Below are 19,591 nucleotides of genomic sequence, written 5' to 3' on the forward strand. Positions count from 1 at the left end.
GGCTTCCTGGGTACGCTAGAGACGCCACTGCTAAATCAAATGAGGTGGTGTTTTTGAAATATGGTGGGTTTCAATTCTCTTCACAATTTATTTAGCAGTGTACCCATGACGCCAGGACTTTTGATTGAATTGGGGAAAATTTGGGATTCAATCCTTACTTAATTTAGATACTGATTTTACCACTATCCCGCCTTGAATTTTGGGGCAGCTTATGCCATCTAGTGACGGCTAAGGTAAGCGGGACTATTAAATCCTCACCCATCCATCCATCCATTGCCAGACGCCATGTATCCCAAACGGGGTGGTCAAGGGCTTAGAGTTAATTGTTTTACAGGGAGGGGCACTAATCCTCCACCAACCCCACTTGACACGTAGGGATGCCAACAGCATCTGGTGTTCCCAGGCGGTCACCCATCCAAGTACTAACCAGACCCAACATCCTCACAAATGACATTATTTAGGCCTTTTTGACTGTTAATCTCACATATTTGGGTTCTAGCAGCTTCATTAGTAAACATTTCACAACTAGGATACAGAAAGAATTGTATATTCATCATTATTCTGTTTAAGGTTTAAACTCGGCGCCCAATAACGACGCACAAAGGAGGGGAAAAGCTGCGCGCATCTGTTACTCATTACTCGACCAGACGGAGGAATTCCCATAGCTCAACATCCACAATTACATCACCCAATGCATAGATACAGAGATGCATACATATAAAAATAAAGTTAACCCTACATTAATCATTAACATATGAATTACTACTTAGGACAGGAATCTATAGACTAGTATTCAGGTTACACCCTATCTAACTTAAAAATTACAGTACAGTACTTCTAAACACATACATGAATATTAAATTTGTGGCACTACAGCAGGGGCTCTTTTGGATAGATTTTCATTATTCATGGATCTTTGTTATTCGCAGGTGTGTCTGTCGCACATCTGCAAAAAATTGCAGATGACATTATATAAAGACTAATACAGTAATGATCCTGCATATGATAATCTGGTATGTGACTGATCACTATAACAGAGAAAGAAAACTTATACTCAGTTTTAGGTCAATGATCATGAAAATTGCTCACATGAGTTTTGCAATGGCTGCATACGATGAACCTGTGCACATACAACACCACTTGTGCAAGCCAACAGTCATATGTTTGAGCTGAGATGGCCACTCTGTGTTTACATGTGCAAATGCCAAAATTCCCTTCTGAGACTTCTGCATACACATCCTCCTTCCTGCCATCCTTTTAAAGTCCCCAAGTCACTCACCTACTCACTAATGTGTCCTGCTGCTGTGATCATCTCATGCATTCCCCGTGTTACCTAATCACCTTGCGCAGGTAAGGCCACTGAAACACTATCACTATCACAAAAAAACAGTGCAAATGAACAACAATTGTTTTAAGTATACAGAGTGTGAAATACTGAAACTAGTGATCTGGAAAACTTCATCAGGTAAGAGTGCTAACCCCAGTGGAATGCGTGGTGTTGCAAAGGGTGCCAAGGGCAAGCCTAAATGGGAAAGGCATAGCCTTTCCTTCAATGTTAAACTGGGCATTGTTATGCTCCACAAGGAGGGGCGAGTCTCTTGGCACCAACTTGCACCGGCCTAGACATACCTCTGGTGGGTGGCAGAAATGTTTTCTGTGATTTTAGGTTATGTGGCCCTTGACCCCCTATTTATCTCCACTGAATCCATGGTAAATTAACACTGATTAATGAGCTATTGGTATGCGACTGGTTCTAACCTGCTGTAAACCAATCGTACATCGGGTCGTTACTGTATGTTAACCACATCTCAAACCTGACCCCCTCCCCCCACTTTCCCCCTAAACAATATGTATGACCCCAACTTGCTTACTGAATTATACCCTTCTCTTCACAGGTAAAACGGACATAAAACAAAAACCGACTCTTGCGATACCTCAACTTTGCTTCTCCCTTACCATTGCTCTCACCTCAGTTACTATCCCCTCTTGCTTCTCTTTCATTGGTCTTCTCCTCCTTCCTTTCCTCCATCTGTTACTTCTCTCCCTCTCTATTATTCAACTCTTCATTCCCTCTGTCACAACCAAATACAAGCAGACCGTGAGATATGATACCCCGGCATAGCGATGAGGGTAGAAATACGACCCTACCCTGCCGAATAATTGCCAAACCCCGGTATAACAGTGGGTTTTGTTTTTTGTTAACTGATTTTGATTTGATTTTATACTTAAATTTGTGTTTAGGTTGATTCATAAACTGTTTTTAGACTCAGATTAATGTTTTTTAGTCATAGGTGAGGTGAACATTGTCATTTTGAGGAAAAGTTTACTACTGTGGAGTCTATGTACAATATGAGATAAGTTATGTGGAATCTCATGTTAAATCAATTTTGTGTTAAATCGTGATATATATTTACATGTAAAATAGGGGGTTAGGTCTGGAGACCACATATTTTCCCCTAAACATATGAAATTCTTCAAGAAGTTTCACTGGCATTCCATCCATGTCCACAAACAGTGAACTCTGACAATCAACTTCGTATCTATTTATGCTTTCAAATAAGAAGTAAGTCAACCAAGCAGTATAATTTGTAAGAAAGCTTAATTTACGTGGACTCAACTATTGGATTAATATCAACATGTAAACCCGTCACATACTGTATGAGCTGAAGTTTTCTGATCCCGAGTCATCAGCAAATCACTATAGCAGTCACAAAATATGTTCACAGTTACTGCACTGAAGTTAGCTATATGTAAAAACTCTTGAATATTGCTCTTCCCTCATCACACAATTTGCCCCAGGGTTATAATGACCACCCTGTCCCTCCTCCGCCCCTCTCTCTCTGTCTGAAGCCATCTCACTCTTTACCACAAGTACCTGTCCAATCCAATCCTATCCCATAATTACTTATGACACAAAGTTCTTTACCCCATCACATTTCTACTCCATACCAATTTCTGTGCTCTCTCTCTCTCTCTCTCTCCCTCTGACATACCTGTCCAATCCAACCCTAATCCCATAAGTACTTACAACACAAAGTTCTTTCCCTCAAACCCATAGCCTTTCTACTCCATACCTGCTTCTATACTATCCTCTCTCTCTCTCTCTCTCGCTCTCTCTCATTCTTATATTGTTGTTCTTATTCTCTCTCTCTCATTCTTATATTTTTGCTCATTTTTTTTTTCTCTCTCTCATTCCTATATGTTTGTTCTTATTCTCTCTCTCTCTCTCCCTCATTCTTATATTTCTGTTCTTATTCTCTCTCTCTCTCTCTCTCAGTTAACTGCCCAACCCAACCCTAATCCCATACTTACTAATGACACAAAGTTCTTTTCCTCTACCCCATCGCCTTTCTACTCCAAACCTACTTCTGTACTATCCTCTCTCTCTTTCGTTCTTATCCTCTCTCTCTCTTTCTCTCTCTCTTGCAGATTAAAGTCCATTATTCTCTCACTCCTCCACTTATCCCCTCCCCCTCCCCAAACTGCAATTATCATCTCACCTCCTTGACAGTGTCTTCACCTGAACCCATCCTTCCTTGTTATGACTGACCCACCACTCCACATATAAAAGTGGAGGTACAGGAAGTGTATAAATTACTGGAAACTCAAGATGTAAGGAAAGCCCCAGGACCTGATGGAATTTCTAATTGGGTACTGAAGGAATGCAGAGAACAACTGGCGGATAAAATTCACAGCTTAATCGTATGCTCACTGGAAGAGGGGAAAGTGCCAAAAGAATGGAAGAGGGCAAATGTGGTACCAATTTACAAAGGAGGAAACAGGGAAGAACCCCTAAATTATAGACCAGTGTCTCTAACCAGCATGGTCACAAAATTGTGTGAGAGAATCCTGAAAGACAGATGGATAAAATATCTGGAAGAGATGAATATTTTGGCTGAATGTCAGTTTAGATTCAGAAGTGGAAGGTCATGTGTTTCTAACTTGTTGAGCTTTTACTCAAGAGCGATTGATGTGGTACAGGAGAGAGATGGTTGGGTGGATTGTGTGTACTTAGACTTAGAGAAGGCCTTTGACAAGGTACCTCATAAGAGACTAATGTGGAAACTAGAATATATAGGAGAACTAAAGGGGAAACTTCTGGAATGGATGAGAGACTTTTTGAGAAACAGACAAATGAGGACAGTAATAAAGGAAAAGATGTCTGGATGGAGGGAAGTAACAAGTGGAGTCCCTCAAGGCTCAGTGTTGGCGCCAGTAATGTCCCTGATTTACGTAAATGATATGGTAGATGGAGTGAACAGTTATGCAAGTCTGTTTGCTGATGATGTAAAGATCTTGAGGAAGATAGAGGTTGAGGAGGACTGTAAAATACTGCAGGAGGATTTGGATAGGATACACAATTGGAGCCGGACGTGGGAAATGAAATTTAATGTAAAGAAATGTAAAATATTGGAAATGGGTAAAAGTACCAGGAGGCCATCAATGAATTATTTTTTGGGTAATGAATTAATCATAAAAAGGAGAGAAGAGAAAGATTTGGGAGTGCTGGTCCAAGATAGTTTGTCACCAGAAAAGCACATGAACAAGATAGTAGGAGAGACTTATAAACTCTTGACTAACATAAGAGTAGCATTTCATTATATGGATGAGGAAATGATGAAAAAATTGATAGTGGCCATGATCTGCCCCAGGTTAGAATATGCAGCGGTAGTGTGGTCCCCACACAAAAAGAAAGATATAAACAAGATTGAGAGAATACAAAGAACAGCAACCAAGATGGTCCCCAGTCTGACAGACCTGTCATACAGAGAGAGGCTGGAAAAACTGGATTTGCCTTCGTTAGAGGAAAGGAGAAAGAGGGGAGACATGATTGCGGTGTTCAGGACCATGGTGGGAGTAGATAAAATTGACAAAGAAGATCTGTTTGTATGGGATAAGAGAGCAACAAGAGGCCACGGACACGGAATGAAATTGAAAAAGTCAAGCTGCTTGAAGGATATCAAGAAATATAGCTTTCCTTACAGAAGTATAGACTTATGGAATAGCCTGGACAAAGAGATCGTCCAGTCTAAAAACTTAAATGAGTTTAAAGCTAAATTCGACTTATTGAGAAACAGCGACGGAAACCCACGAGCATAGTACATTCCGTGTATATCACAATTAGGTATATTAGGTAAATACTTAAATATTTGGAACGACTTAGACAAAGAGGTGGTGCATGAGAAAAACATTCATGTGTGTAAAGGTAGACTTGATAAATGTGGATATGGAGACAGGACAACACGAGCATTGCTCAATTCCTGTATACTACAAATAGGTAAATAGGTAAATACACACACACACACACACACACACACACACACACACACAGGTCCCTGACAGAGATGGAGCTGTTCCTGGATTGTGGGGAAATAATTGCTGAATCAGCAGCGAAAACAGGACCAGCCTATCGTGATTATGTGAATAAGTGCGTGAGTGGCGGTCCCATCAGACATTTGAGAGAAAAAAAAACCCAGCTTTTGGCCATAAAGAGTACAAGATACAGTGGAAATAAAAGTTTCCGTATGGTTGCATCATGACGGAGAGGGATGGTGCTTTGTTTACATCTGTTGAAGGGGATTTTGCAGGCTTCTCCAACGATGATATGAGAAAAGGAAGTGCTACACTGAACCAAACAAGAATAGCAGGAGTAGAGAAAATGGCGGAGAGGAATGTCCAGGAGTTAAAAAAGGTATGGACAGTAATTAAAGAGCTGCAGGAACGGACCTTTGAGCAGGAGAACGAGATCAAAGTACTGCAGAATAAACTGGAAGTAGTCTGCACACACAGTGGTAAAAAAGAAAGACAAGTTACAGAATTAAAAGTGAGTAATGAATCTGCCTCAAATGAAATAAAACAGCTCAAGAGGGAAAATAAGAGGTTGGAAGAAGAAAGGGACAGGATGAAAAGTAAACTAGATGAGTATGAATCAAAATTAAGGATGCAAGATGAGCACATTAAGGGAATCAAGGAACAACACAAGGGGTGGAAGAATATTCAGGAAGAAGGAAATGTAAATCTGAAAGAGATTATTAAACAACAAAGCAAGGAAAAGGTGGAGAAGGAAGTGATTAGGGTACTGAGAAGTAGAGAATCTTTAGTCAGGGATGTAGCAGATACGAGAAACGTGTAATAATTTCAGGAGTAAAAGAAAAATGTATGACAGTAAGATCAGAAAGAGAAAGAGAAGAACTGAGTAAGGTTAAAGAGATAATATCAGTAGTTATGTAGGGTAACAACGAAGCTCAAGAAGAGACTGAAGAAGTGTTTAGGTTAGGAAAGTACGAGGAAGGAGGGGGAGGCCAATTAAGGTAAAGTTCAAGTCCCAGGTAATGGTAAATGAAATCATCAATAGAACATGGAAATTATCAGACAAAAAGGGTTAAAAAATGTTTGGATAAGGAGAGATGCAAATGAGGAAGAAAGAGCTAAAATAAAGGCGTTAGTAAAGGAAGCAAAGGCAAAAAATGAACAGAGAACAGAGGAAGAGAAGATGGTGTTTTATTGAAGAGTTATGGATCAGAAATTGAGAAAGTGGTACCGACAAAGAGAAGAAGAGAAGAGGGTATAAAAAACAACGAAAAAAGTTTGAAAGTGGCATGTACTAATGTTGATGGTTTAACATTGGCAAGGTTAGAAATCAATGATTTCTTAAGGGTACATGAAACAGACGTTATGTGCTTTGTAGAGACCAAGTTAAGAGAGGACACTGATATCCATATGGGAGATGGTAAATACAAACTGTGAAGAAGAGACAGAAAAGAAAAAACGGGAGAAGTGATGATAGCGGCGAAGAACAATATAAATGTGAATACTGTGGAAATGGGAGAGGGCAGGGCTGAAGTGATAAATATGAAATTAGACTGGAGACAATGGCAAGAGAGATATGGCAGTAGTAAATGTTCCCCCTGTCACAAGAGCATGGAATGACGAGGAATACCAGGGATGTTGTCAGACATGGTTCGGTATCTACAGAAAGTGATTGAGAAAAGCAACAATATAATTCTAATGGGTGATTTTAACTGTAAAGAGGTGAACTGGGAGGAATGGGATTCAGGAGGAAGTGAAGATTTGTGGAGCACTATACCATTAAATATAGCAATGAATAATGTAATGACACAGTGGGTCAAAGAAGAGACACGATACCGAGGGGATGACACACCAGCAAGACTAGATTTACTGCTAACCAAAGAACCTGATGTAACTGAATCTTTAAAATATCTATGTCCTATAGGAAAAAGTGATCATGTGGTCATTGAGTTCCAGATGATAATAGGGACCGTGGTGCCAAGAGACAAGCTTTATAGGCAGGGAAGATACAACTTTGGGAAAGCAAACTTTACAGGATTGAGAAAATTTTTCAAAAATGTGGATTGGAGAAAATTCAGAGGAACAAGAGAGATACAGAGGAAGTGGGATATCTTTCTAGAGCTCTATAATTTGGGAGTGGAAAAATATGTGCCAAGCATAAGTGGGAAAGAAAACACAAATAAGGAGTGGTTTACTAAAAGGTGAATGATAACAAAAAAAGAGAGGGACATGGGATGGAACAACTGGAGAAAGAAAGGTAATAAAAGAACAAAGGAAGAATATAACAGAAGTAGAAAAGAATATACAAGAATAGGTAGAGAGGAAGAGAGGAACTATGAAAAAGGTATACTTGACAAGTGTAAGGATGAACCCAAGTTGTTTTATAGATCTGTCAATCGCAAATTGAAACAAAAGGAAGGATTCACCAAACTGAAAGCAGAAGGAGATGTCTATAGAGAAGCAGCAATGCAAGCTGAAATAATGAACAAATGTTTCCAATTGGTTTTCACCAATGAAAGGGATTTTGGAGGGACTAGAAACATAGTGATAAAAGATATAAAAGTGAAAATGCAGGAAGTGTATAAATTACTAGAATATCAAGATGTAATGAAAGCCCCAGGACCGGATGGAATCTCTAATTGGGTACTGAAGGAATGCAGAGAACAACTGGCAGATAAGATTCACAGTTTGTGTGTTCTCTGGAAGAAGGGAAAGTGCCTCGGGAATGGAAAAGGGCAAATGTGGTACCAATTTATAAGGGAGGAAACAAAGAAGAACCCCTGCATTACAGACTAGTGTCCCTGACTAGTATGGTCGCAAAATTGTGCAAGAGAATCCTGATAGATGGATAAAATATCTGGAGATGAACATTTTGGCTGAAAGTCAGTTTGGATTCAGAAGTGGAAGGTCATGTGTTTCCAACTTGTTGAGCTTTTACTTATGTGCGACTGACACGCTACAGGAGAGAGACAGTTGTGTGGATTGTGTGTACTGTATTTAGATCTGGAGAAAGCCTTCGACAAGGTACCCCATTAGCGAATATTGTGGAAATTGATGCATATAGGAGGACTGAAGGGAAACCTCCTGGAATGGATGAGAGACTTTTTGAGAGACAGACAAATGAGTACAGTAATAAAGGACAGGATGTCTGGATGAAGGAAAGTAACAAGTGGCACCCCACAGGGCTCGGTATTACTGCCAGTAATGTTCCTGATTTACGTAAATGATATGGTAGATGGAGTGAACAGTAATGCAAGTCTGTTTGCCGATGATGCAAAGATCTTGAGGAAAGTAGAAGCTGAGGAAGAATGTAAAATGTTGCAGGAGGATCTGGATAGGATACATGGTTGGAGCCAGATGTAGGAAATGAAATTCAACCCCCCCAAAATGTAAAATATTGGAAATGGGTAAGAGTACCAAGAGGCCATCACTGAATTATTTGATGGGTAATGAACCAATCACAAAAGTGAGAGAAGAGAAAGATTTGAGAGTGCTAGTCCAGGATAGCTTGTCACCTGAAAAACACATTAATAAGACAGTTAGAGAGACGTACAAACTTTTGACAAACATAGGAGTAGCATTTCATTACATGAATAAGGAGATGATGAAAAAATTGATAGTGGCCATGATCCACCCCAAGTTAGAATATGCAGCAGTAGTGTGGTCCCCACACAAAAAGAAACAAAAATAAGACTGATAGAATACAAAGAACAGCAAATCAAGATGGTCCCCAGCCTGGCAGATGTCGTATGGAGAAAGGTTGGAAAAGCTGGATTTGCCTTCCTTACAGGAAGGGAGAGGGACGACATGATTGCAGTGTTCAGGGCCATGATGGGGGTACATAAAATTGACAGAGAAGACCTGTTTTTATGGCATACGAGAGTAACAAGAGGACATGGAACGAATCTCAAGAAGCCAAGCTGCTTGAAGGATATCAAGAAATATAGTTTTCCTTACACAGTAGATGCATAGACCAATGGAATAGCCTGGACAAAGAGATCATCCAGTCTAAAAATCTATATTAAGTTTAAAGCAAAATTTGACTTGCTGAGAAAGAGACGGGACTCCATGAGCGTAGCTCATTTCCTGTATATCACAACTGGGTAAATACACACACATGCACATATCGCTTAGTCTGGCAAGAACGCGCACATCTGGCAACACTGCAAGACCCTTAGTGGTGAGGGACAAAAGTACAACACACATGTTAACAAGCACAGCCACATAGAAAGTGGATACTAAACATACCCATTTTGAGTCTTGCGTAATTATGTGATATTGGTGTTATTAAAAAATACTTGGGGAAATTAAATGTTCACGTTATTGTAAGATTGTTGTCTCATTTTCTCTTAAATCGCAACTCTACTTGATTTTTTCCACACTTGCATCAGATTTTCTGATTTTATTTTTTTGGGTTGAGTTATAAACTGGTTTTAGGCTTGGTTTAGCTTGTTTTAAATCTATCTGGGGGTTTAGGTTAGCTTGAAACTTATTTTTGGACTTATTTGGGTGGGGTTTCAAGAATACTCCCCAGTATCCCTGCTTGTCGTACAAGGCGACTAAAAGGGTTGGTGGTGGGTTAGTGCCCCACCCCGTAAAAAGAACTAACTAAAAAAGCGAATAAAGCGCCTCGGACCCTGACGGACCATACGTTGACGACTAAGGAACGGACAAAGGACATTCTTAGGGTGGGAACGTGGAATGTGAGAGGAGTGAATGATGAAGTGAAAGAGAGAGAGATTGTTCAGGTGCTTGAGGATGCAAAAGTGGATATATGTGGATTGACTGAAACTAAATGGGAAGGTGAAAGGGTGAGAGAATGGGAATATGGTTTAGGTATATGTGCGGGAGTCAATGAAAATGAGAGGGCAAGAGAGGGAGTATGTCTGATGATAAGCAAGAAGTGGAAGGAGAATATAAGAGAGTATGGAACAGTGGGTGCAAGGATTGTTTGGGTGAGGATGAAAGTAGGTATACAAGCGTGGGCGATTGTATGTGTGTATGCCCCGACAGAGGATCGAGTGGAAAGAGTGAAAGATGAGTTTTGGGCGAGTGTAGAAGCGTGTATGGACAAGTCTGAGAGGAGTGAGAAAGTGCTGTTGATTGGAGACATGAATGGCAAAGTTGGGAATGTACGAGTGGATGGAGTGGTTGGTCAGTGGGGTGTGCCAGCTGACGTAGATGGGAATGGAAGTGCTTTGGTGGACATCTGTGCTGGAAAGGGGTTGTCAATAGCCAACACCTACTTTCGGCATAAGATGATGCACTGGTACACATGGAGAGTAATGAGGAGGATGGATGGCGAACTTGTTGAACGAAAAGCAATGATAGACTACATGTGTGTGGATGAGCGAATGAGAAGACAAGTGTTGGATGCAAGAGTGTGGAGAGGGTGAGGGAATGGAGTCTCGGACCATTACTTATTGATGGCCAAGGTAGAGCTGCAAAGAAAGTGGTTGAGGAGACAAAGGGGAAGACAGGAGGAAGCAACTCCTGTGAGAAGAGTGGAGAAATTGCAAGATAGTGAGAAAATGACAGAGTATAAGAGCATAGTGGAAGAAAGATTGGGAAGGTATGAGCTAGAGCAGATGGAAGGGGTGGAAGACGTATGTAAGATATTCACGGAAGAGACAGGCGCAGCGTGTGAGGCGGTTTGTGGAGTGAGGAGGAGATGCAAGGGTGTGCAAGGGACAGCACGGTGGAATGATTAGGTGAAACGAGCTGTGGAACAAAAGAAGAAGGCATATAGTGAATGGTTAGCGAGTAGAGGTAGGGGAGAAGATGAGAGAGAGAAGAGAGAGAGATATGTGAGCAGGAGAAGGGAGGTTAAGAAACTGGTGAAGGAGAGTAAGAAGAAAGTGGATGAAGAGTTTGGGAGGAATCTGAGTGTGAAATGGAGGGAGAGTAAGAAATTGTTTTGGAAGGAGGTAAAGAAAGTAAGGCAGTGTGAAAGGGGAAATAGTAGGGGAGTGAAAGATAGGAATAATAGATTGTTGGTGGAGAAGAGAGAGAAACTGAGGAGATGGAAGGAGCACTTTAAGGATTCGTTGAATGTAAAGAGTGAGAGCAGTGCGAGTATAAGTGGTTGGGGAATGGCTGGGAGAAGAAGAGATGAGAGGAGGGAGGAAGAGATCAGTAGGGTGGAAGTAGTGGAAGCAATGAAGAAGATTAAGTTGGGAAAGGCACCAGGAATTGATGGAGTGTGTGGTGAAATGCTGAGGTATGGGGGTGAGATTGTTGTGGAGTGGATATGGAAGTTGTGTAGATTGGCTTGGGAAGAGGGAAGGGTTCCAGAGGACTGGAAATCAGGTATAACTGTTCCTTTATACAAAGGTAAAGGGGAGAGAGAAGTATGTGGTAACCATAGGGGTATTTGCCTACTTAGTGTGACTGGTAAAATATATGGTAGAATACTCACTGATAGGGTTAGGCATATGACAGAGGAGCTAGTTGGAGAAGAACAAGGGGGATTTAGGAAGGGAAAAGGGTGTGTAGATCAGATATTTGTTCTAAGATGTTTAGTGGAGAAGTATCTAGAGAAGGGAAGGAAAGTGTATGCTGCCTTCATGGACTTGGAGAAAGCTTATGACAGAATAGATAGGCAAGGTATGTGGAAGGTATTAAGAATATATGGAGTGGAGGGGAAATTGTTGAGTGCTGTGAAGAGTATGTACGAGGGAGCTAGGGCTGCGGTGCGAGTGGATGGTGAGCTGAGTGAGTTCTTTGATCTCAATGTGGGACTGAAACAGGGTTGTGTGATGTCTCCATGGCTGTTTAATATATACATGGATGGGGTTGTAAAGGAGGTGCAGGGTAGGGCAGTGGATGTGGGGGTGTCTCTAATGAATGAGGGTGAGATTTGGAAGCTTCCGGTGTTGCTGTTTGCTGATGATACAGTACTGTTGAGTGAAGATGAATGGGAGTTGCAAGGTTTGGTGAATGAATTTGGGACAGTGTGTAGGAGGAGGAATCTGAAAGTTAATGTAAACAAAAGTAAAGTTATGGTGTTTGAGAGGAATGAAGTCACAGAGTGTGCAGTGAGGTTGGATGGTGAGGATAGGGAGAATGTGAGTGCATTCAAGTACTTGGGTAGTGTGATGAGTAAGGATGGAACTTTGGGGGATGAAGTGCGTGAAAGGGTACAGCAGGGAAGGAAGGTTGTTGGTACACTGAAAGCAGTGATGAGAAATAGGGAGGTGAGTATGGAAGTTAAGAAGTCACTGCATGATAGTATTGTGATCCCTACCCTGACGTATGGAAGCGAGGCATGGACCTTGCAAGAGGGGAACAAGTCAAGAGTGAGAGCAGTGGAAATGAGTTACTTGAGAGGAGCATGTGGAGTGACAAGGAGGGACAGGCTGACGAATGAAGAAGTGAAAGAACGCTGTGGGGTGGATGTGGATGTGGTTGAGAAGATTAGGAGAAATACACTGAGGTGGTATGGACATGTGAAGAGAATGGAGAATGAAAGACTGACTAAGAGGGTGTATGTAGGTGAGGTGGAGGGAGGGAGAGGGAGAGGTAGACCAAGGATGAGGTGGAGGGATGGAGTTGAGAGGTATATGAGGGAGGGGGGAGGTGAGTTGGGGGGAGGGTAGTCAAATGGTGGGTGACAGAGCGACTTGGAGGCGTTTTGTCTGCGGCCACCCTTTGCGGGATTAGGGCGTCGGGCTATAGATAGATAGATAGATAGGACTTGGATGGGGGTGAACCTAAAGGCTCAAAAATGCATCCCTATACTTTACATGTTAAATCTACCCCGAGATACAATACCTGGCCTAGCAATGGGTTTTTCCTTAACCAATTGCATCGTTAAACTGGGGTATGCCTGTAGTAAGAGTAAAAAGAAGGAATAAATAAGGGGGATGAGAAATTTTGCATCCCTCATGTCATCTTACCGAGCTGGCAGCACTTTGCAGTCTCTCTCTTTCTCTCTCTCTCTCTCAGATTTCTCACTTTAACATTTTTACATGTGGCTAATTTACTTCTGTTGGCATACTGTTATACTGCTTTATATACAGGTAATACCGTCTAACAAAGGTGTGAGAAGGCAAAAATTGGCCAAACAATGAAGATCTTCAGAATTATCAACCAAGATTGCACACACACACACACACAGGCAAAGCAGTGTGTAACAGGAAACCTGGTCACTATTATGTCTGGTGGAAAAAAAAAAAAAAAATTATGAACATCGTAATGGGGGACCTCCTGAAAATAAACAAATTCTCCTAAAAATAAACAAATTTACCTTTCCCCCCATCTGAAATTACACTGGCACTGAGATGGCAAAGCCCTTAGTGTTAGGAAAAAGAAAATTCTTTCTGGAAAGATAATTCATAGATCCTGCTGTCTCCCCTGTCAAGCAAAAGTTTGCAAAGTCTCCTGATAGCATCATGTCCATCCACCACTCCAGATTTCCTATATACACTTTCTCGAATGTCAGAGGGTATGCTTCTCTCTCAAAATTATTTTATGCACTCTTATACTGCAATCACATAAAAATTTTCCATATAATATCTTTTATCCTACAGCTGGGAATGCAGTGTGGTGAACTTCTGCAGTAACAGTAACCCCTAAAGCTACCAAATTCAGCAAACCATTTCCCTAATCCCCACTTCCCCTCCATCTCTACCAATCATTCTCTCAGTTACTTTTGAATTTCTAAAACTCTACTTCCTAGCGAAGAACAAATTAAGTACTACAATGATGAATTTTTAAAAAAATATGACATCAAGTTCTTAAATATATATAGCTTTTCCATCTGCCTCTAACCTTAGTGACTCCAGGTGAGAATTGGGGTCAGCACGTCTTACACTGATGAACTCTCCAACTGTGAGCCACAACCGGTGCTGCCACATCACGTTGCCTGGGAATGCTGTAACGCAATTAAGATGTGATATTAGGATCATGGATAATGATGTAATCACACACTCAAGTTTCAGAAAATGGTGTACGATTTCTCATCATCATCGCTATTTAAGTCTTTACTGCTCCATAAGATGCAAAGAGGCCTTGAGCTAGGTCACTTAGTCCAGGCATTTACAGTGAGTGACCCACTGCTTGCTCAAGTGGGATTGTATATGCAATAAACCCCAATCACCCTTCAGATTAAAATATAGCATTAATCATCATTATCATGCTTTCTAAGCCTAAAAATTATCTTCCATAAATAAATCTTTGTGGCAGGTTGGGGTGCCCACCATCTACTCACTTAATGCAGTGCTACCTTTGGGTGACTGTACACTGCATTGGAAGCAAAACGGTTTCCTGTAAACCAGGAAACCATTAACTACATTGAGAGGTAACTCTATAATCAAATGATGCCTGATGATGTAGTGGGTTAAGGCACTCCAGCCGGACTGAGCCTGTATGGGGTTACATCTGAAGGATGGTTGGAATTTATTGTTCATATAAATAAAGCTCAGGGATAACAGAGGCTGGCCACTCTCACCTTGTATGTCGGGAATGACTACTGTAGTCTCAAGCTCCTACTATGACTTGGTACAAAACGACTGGATGAAGAATGACTGGGATGAATAAATGAATCTAGAAACATGAAGGGAAGCATGAAACAGGTGACATAACACACAAGAAATTCCTGACTACTTCACTGGTACCACTAACCAGCTGTGTGCCACAGCTGTAATATTACGGTGTGCCATGTGTGTGCACAAATTGCCATAGCCATAATACGGCCTGCAATTGAAAAAATTGCCAAAATTCGAACATTCAAATTTGGTGGGAGATTTTGGTAGGCATAGTCCTGCACCTTTGTAGGGCTGGTACCGATGCTATGACTTACCCATGCCTCCCCCAGGCTGCGTGGGTAGCTGCATCCTCAGTTTTACTTTGACTGTGTCTTATGTCTTATGTGTTTGAGAAGACACATAATGCATACAATGTGTGAGAAGAATTCAGAATGCATGCGCTTTGTGCAAAAGAAGATGTAAATGTAAAATACATATGTGCGTGCAAACACTTTTTTACACGTGTAAAATACTAACTCCAAAATTACGAACATTTACCTGATAAATACCACTCACTCACGTCGTAATGCACCCCCACATATCGTTATGCTTGGGGACAGTTCCCACATCATCTAAGTACCTTCCAGGAGTGTCCCTGAGTCATTTGGGATGGTTACCCAAAAAGAAAACACCAATCTCCTACCTCAACTCACTGGGTGTCACGGGTAGCTGATGAAGTCTACGGGTTTTAGACCAAACATTTCAGAATGAATTAACCTCAACATCGACTTTTTAGGCTTCTGTGAGTACTTTCATGGTTGTTTTTCATGTTTTCTCGTCATTCCTAACACATCGGGAAGGGGGGTACTGGCCGGTACCACGGCTCCATGAGGGACCCAAGTTGGCCAACACACGGCAGGTTATCCCTTTGAGATTCTGAAGACGCAATTTTGAGTCATTGTAAATCCAACTGTTGAGATTCTGATGACTCGAATTTGAGTCATGAAACAACATTTGTTTTTTTGCATGTTTTCCATAAACTATCTGGGTTTGTTCTACATACACTATTCTGTTTATCCTTTTCCAACTACAGTATTTGGTTATACACTGACAAGTACATCAGACAGATATACAAAATAAATTCACTTTTATCATGAATACTATCAGTATTACCAGCATGGATATTTGCCTGTGTAACGGTGAGAGCTTTCGTTTTTCTCTGTGAAAACTAATGTAAATTGCCATAACCTATATATCAATGGAAAGATAATTTACTGTAGATTGACATGGTGCAATCAAATTTCATGTAATTCTAATACTTTTTTTTTTTACAAATATTTTTCTACAGAAGGGTGTGCGATTTTTCATTTTCGGCTAACTTCTACTCGTTGTATTGGCCTTTTAGCTACCATATTTACCATACGACGCTGAGTACACCGCTTCCCGTCCGATCAGAGAAGTTAAGCAACATTGGGTCTGGTTAGTACTTGGATGGGTGACCGCCTGGGAACACCAGATGCTGTTGGCATAACGTTCTCCCTACGTGTCAAGTGGGGTTGGTGGAGGATTAGTGCCCCTCCCTGTAAAACAATTAACTCTAAGCCCTTGGCCACTCCGTTTGGGATACATGGCGTCTGGCAATGAATGAATGAATGAATTTACCTTTTTCAACCATACTATGATAAAGAGCAACTATTCAGTTTTAAAATGGTACCACAGTCATAAGTCTACCATAAAAAGTTAGTGTACAGTGGCCGATTAAGTACAAATATCGCTGCACGACGGTGCACTCTATGTGTGCCAGGCTGAAACTGGCACAGACACAATCGGTGGAGGGCTGAAAATCTCAAAGGGTTAAGTTATAGATGACCTCCTTCAAACAGAATTAAGAGTGACCTCACACTTGTGGTGAAAATGTCTAATAACTCAAGCTATGACAATGATATACTGTACAGTAAAGACATTTTGAATCCAGTTCTTCCACAGTTTCCCACAACTGATCACTCACACAAAAGAAATCATGATCATCATCTCTGACACCCTGCTTTCTCCTAGGAGCCCCCAAACAGATGATGATCATGACAAAACTGCTTCCAAGCTACTTTCTCACTCTCTCAAACAGTCCCCTTTCTTCTCTCTAACTAATATACTGCTCCACTCTCTTCTTCCCTACCACGTAAGGTCTACCTCTACTTCTACCCTTAATCTCGGATCCCCAATCTTTCTCTAAGTACAGTCTTTGTATAGAGTATATCCATACCATCTCACTGTATTCCATTTTATCCACTCAATAATGATCACATTTCAATGCGATTGCCCTTTTTTCCAATTCATAATACTGATAAATTTTGCTGCTGCTTGCACCTTCCATCCTCCTTATGCCTATAGCTGCATAGAGAAAGGTTAGTTCTACAGCTTGAAATCCACAAAGCTCCCATACAAGTGTTGGGGGAAAAAAAAAAAAAAAAAACTAAAACAGCATTGTTTCAACCTTCAGACTACCCATGATTCAAACTAATATTGTGCTCTCTAATTACTCTTCTCCCTTCAAGTGATCTCTCCTTAACCTCATACTCTATTTGCTATATTTACAAAGTACAGCTTCCAGATATTTAAAACCCTCAATAAGAATTAATCTCCCATTAAATTCTGTTATTAAAACAATTAATACGAATTAATCCCATATTAGATTCTGTTATTAAAACCCTCAATAAGAATTAATCTCATATTAAATTCTGTAATTAAAACCCTCAATAAGAATTAATCTCATATTAATTCTGCTATGAAATATTTTGTGGTAGGTGGGGGCGCTCACCATCCACTCACTTGATGTAGTGTTGCTCTCGGGTGTCTGCCTTTTCCTCTCCTCCATCCTTCTTTCCATCCATCCTCTTCTGTCTTTCTTTCCTTCATTCTTTCCTCTTTCTTCTGCCTGCGGGTGACTTTACACTCCCTCTTCCATCTTTCTTTAATTCATTCTTTCCTCTTCCTTCTGCCTGTGGGTGACTACACAGAAGGACAAGCCAAAAGGTTTTCTGTACACCAGGAAACCATTTACTACGCTGGGTGGTAATCATATAACCAAATTTTGGCGCCTGGTGGTTTAGTGGATAATTATTGCGCTCCAGTCAGATTGAGCCGGTAAAGGTTTCTATCCAAGGGGTGGCTGGGGTTGATTGCTCATGTAATGCCACTCAGGGATGAGTGAGGCTGGTCACTCTCATCTTAAATGTTGGGACCAACTGCCTAACTCCGGCCTCCTATGCTCCTCATGGGGCAATGTAGGATTGGATGATGGATGGATGAAAAATTTGCCTCCAGCTGTTGATGTTGTTACTGTTTTGTTGTCGTGGCCCCAAGCTCATCAAGATGTGTATGCACTGAACTGCAAGTTGAAGTTGCCCTTCTTCTGCAGTCCATCCTCCTCCTTTCAGGCAGGCTGGGAGTTGAGGGACATTTGCAAAACTGAACTACAGTGCTTCCTAGCTATACTGATACCACCACATGAAGATGTCCCTCTCCAACCACCATTCCAGCCATGAACTGGATAAACAGAGTTTAACTGTGTGTGGATGAAAGGATGCGAAGATGTGTAATGGATGCAAGAGTTTATAGAGGTTGGGGGAGTGGACTTTCTGACCACAACTTGGTGGTGGCCAGAATTAGAATTCAAGTAAGATGGAGGAATAGAAGAAGGGAAAGATGAGAGGAAGGAGTAGTTGCAAGGAGAGTGGAAAGGTTACAAGAGGATGAGAAAATGGCAGAGTATAGGAGACAAGTGGAGGAACGATTGGGCAAATATGAATTGGAGCAGATGGGAGACGTGGAAGGTGTGTGTAGGATATTTACAGAAGAAATATGTGCAGCATGTGATGTGGTGTGTGGAAGGAAGAGAAGACAGAGGGGGGTGCAAGGAACAGCGTGGTGGACTGAAGAGGTGAAACAGGCTGTGGCACAAAAGAAGAAAGCATACAATGAATGGATGACAAACAGGGGCGTGGAAGAAGTTGAGAGGCGGAAGAGAGAGTTATATGTAGAAAGAAAGAGAGAGGTGAAAAGATTAGTAAGAGAGAGTAAGAAGAGAGTGGATGAGGAATTTGGAAGGAATTTGAGTGTAAAGTGGAGGGACTGTAAGAAAATGTTCTGGAAAGAGGTGAAAAGAGTAAGACAGGGTGGAAGTGAAGTTAGCAGGGGAGTGAAAGATAAAAATGGTAGATTACTAGTGGAGAAGGGAGAAAAAGTGAGCAGATGGAGAGAACACTTTATGGATTTGTTGAACGTAGAGGATGGAAGTAATGCGAGTATAAGTGGCTGGGGAATGGCTGGGAGAAGGAGGGAGGTGAGAAGACAGGAAGAAATCAGTAGGATAGAAGTTGTGGAAGCAATGGAAAAAGTTAAATCAGGGAAAGCCCCAGGAATTGATGGTGTGTGGTGAAATGCTGAAGCATGGGGGAGAGATGGTAGTAGAATGGATGTGGAAGATGTGCAGATTGGCCTGGGAGGAAGGTAGAGTCCTGGAGGATTGGAAGTCAGGTATAATTATTCCTTTGTACAAAGGAAAAGGGGAAAAAGAAGTGTGTGGCAATCATAGGGGCATTTGTCTTCTTAGTATAATAGGAAAAGTGTATGGCAGGATACTTATTGACAGAGTTAGAGAAAGAACAGAGAAATTAGTTGGAGAAGAACAGGGAGGCTTTAGGAAGGGAGGAGGTTGTGTAGATCAGATATTCATTCTTAGATCTTTAGTGGAAAAGTTTCTAGAGAAGGGAAAGAAGTTGTATGCGGCTTTCATGGATTTGGAGAAAGCATATGAC

General features: G+C 41.2%; 1 protein-coding gene and 1 pseudogene across 1 annotated transcript in view; one reads left to right on the forward strand and one right to left on the reverse strand.

The window, feature by feature from the left end:
• Nucleotides 1-19,591, reverse strand: part of LeuRS-m (Leucyl-tRNA synthetase, mitochondrial) — a 370,394-nt gene that overhangs the window by 114,783 nt on the left and 236,020 nt on the right. Inside the window, exon 10 of the mRNA XM_080284805.1 lies at nt 14,083-14,185. Coding sequence (XP_080140931.1) covers nt 14,083-14,185 — 103 coding nt within the window. The remainder of the gene's footprint in view (nt 1-14,082; nt 14,186-19,591) is intronic.
• LOC145416970 (5S ribosomal RNA) lies at nt 16,187-16,305 on the forward strand (annotated as a pseudogene).

Source organism: Coenobita brevimanus, chromosome 13 (assembly GCF_032717465.1).
Source record: "Coenobita brevimanus isolate Jiangsu-jjx chromosome 13, ASM3271746v2, whole genome shotgun sequence".
NCBI classification, from domain to species: Eukaryota; Metazoa; Arthropoda; class Malacostraca; order Decapoda; family Coenobitidae; genus Coenobita; species Coenobita brevimanus.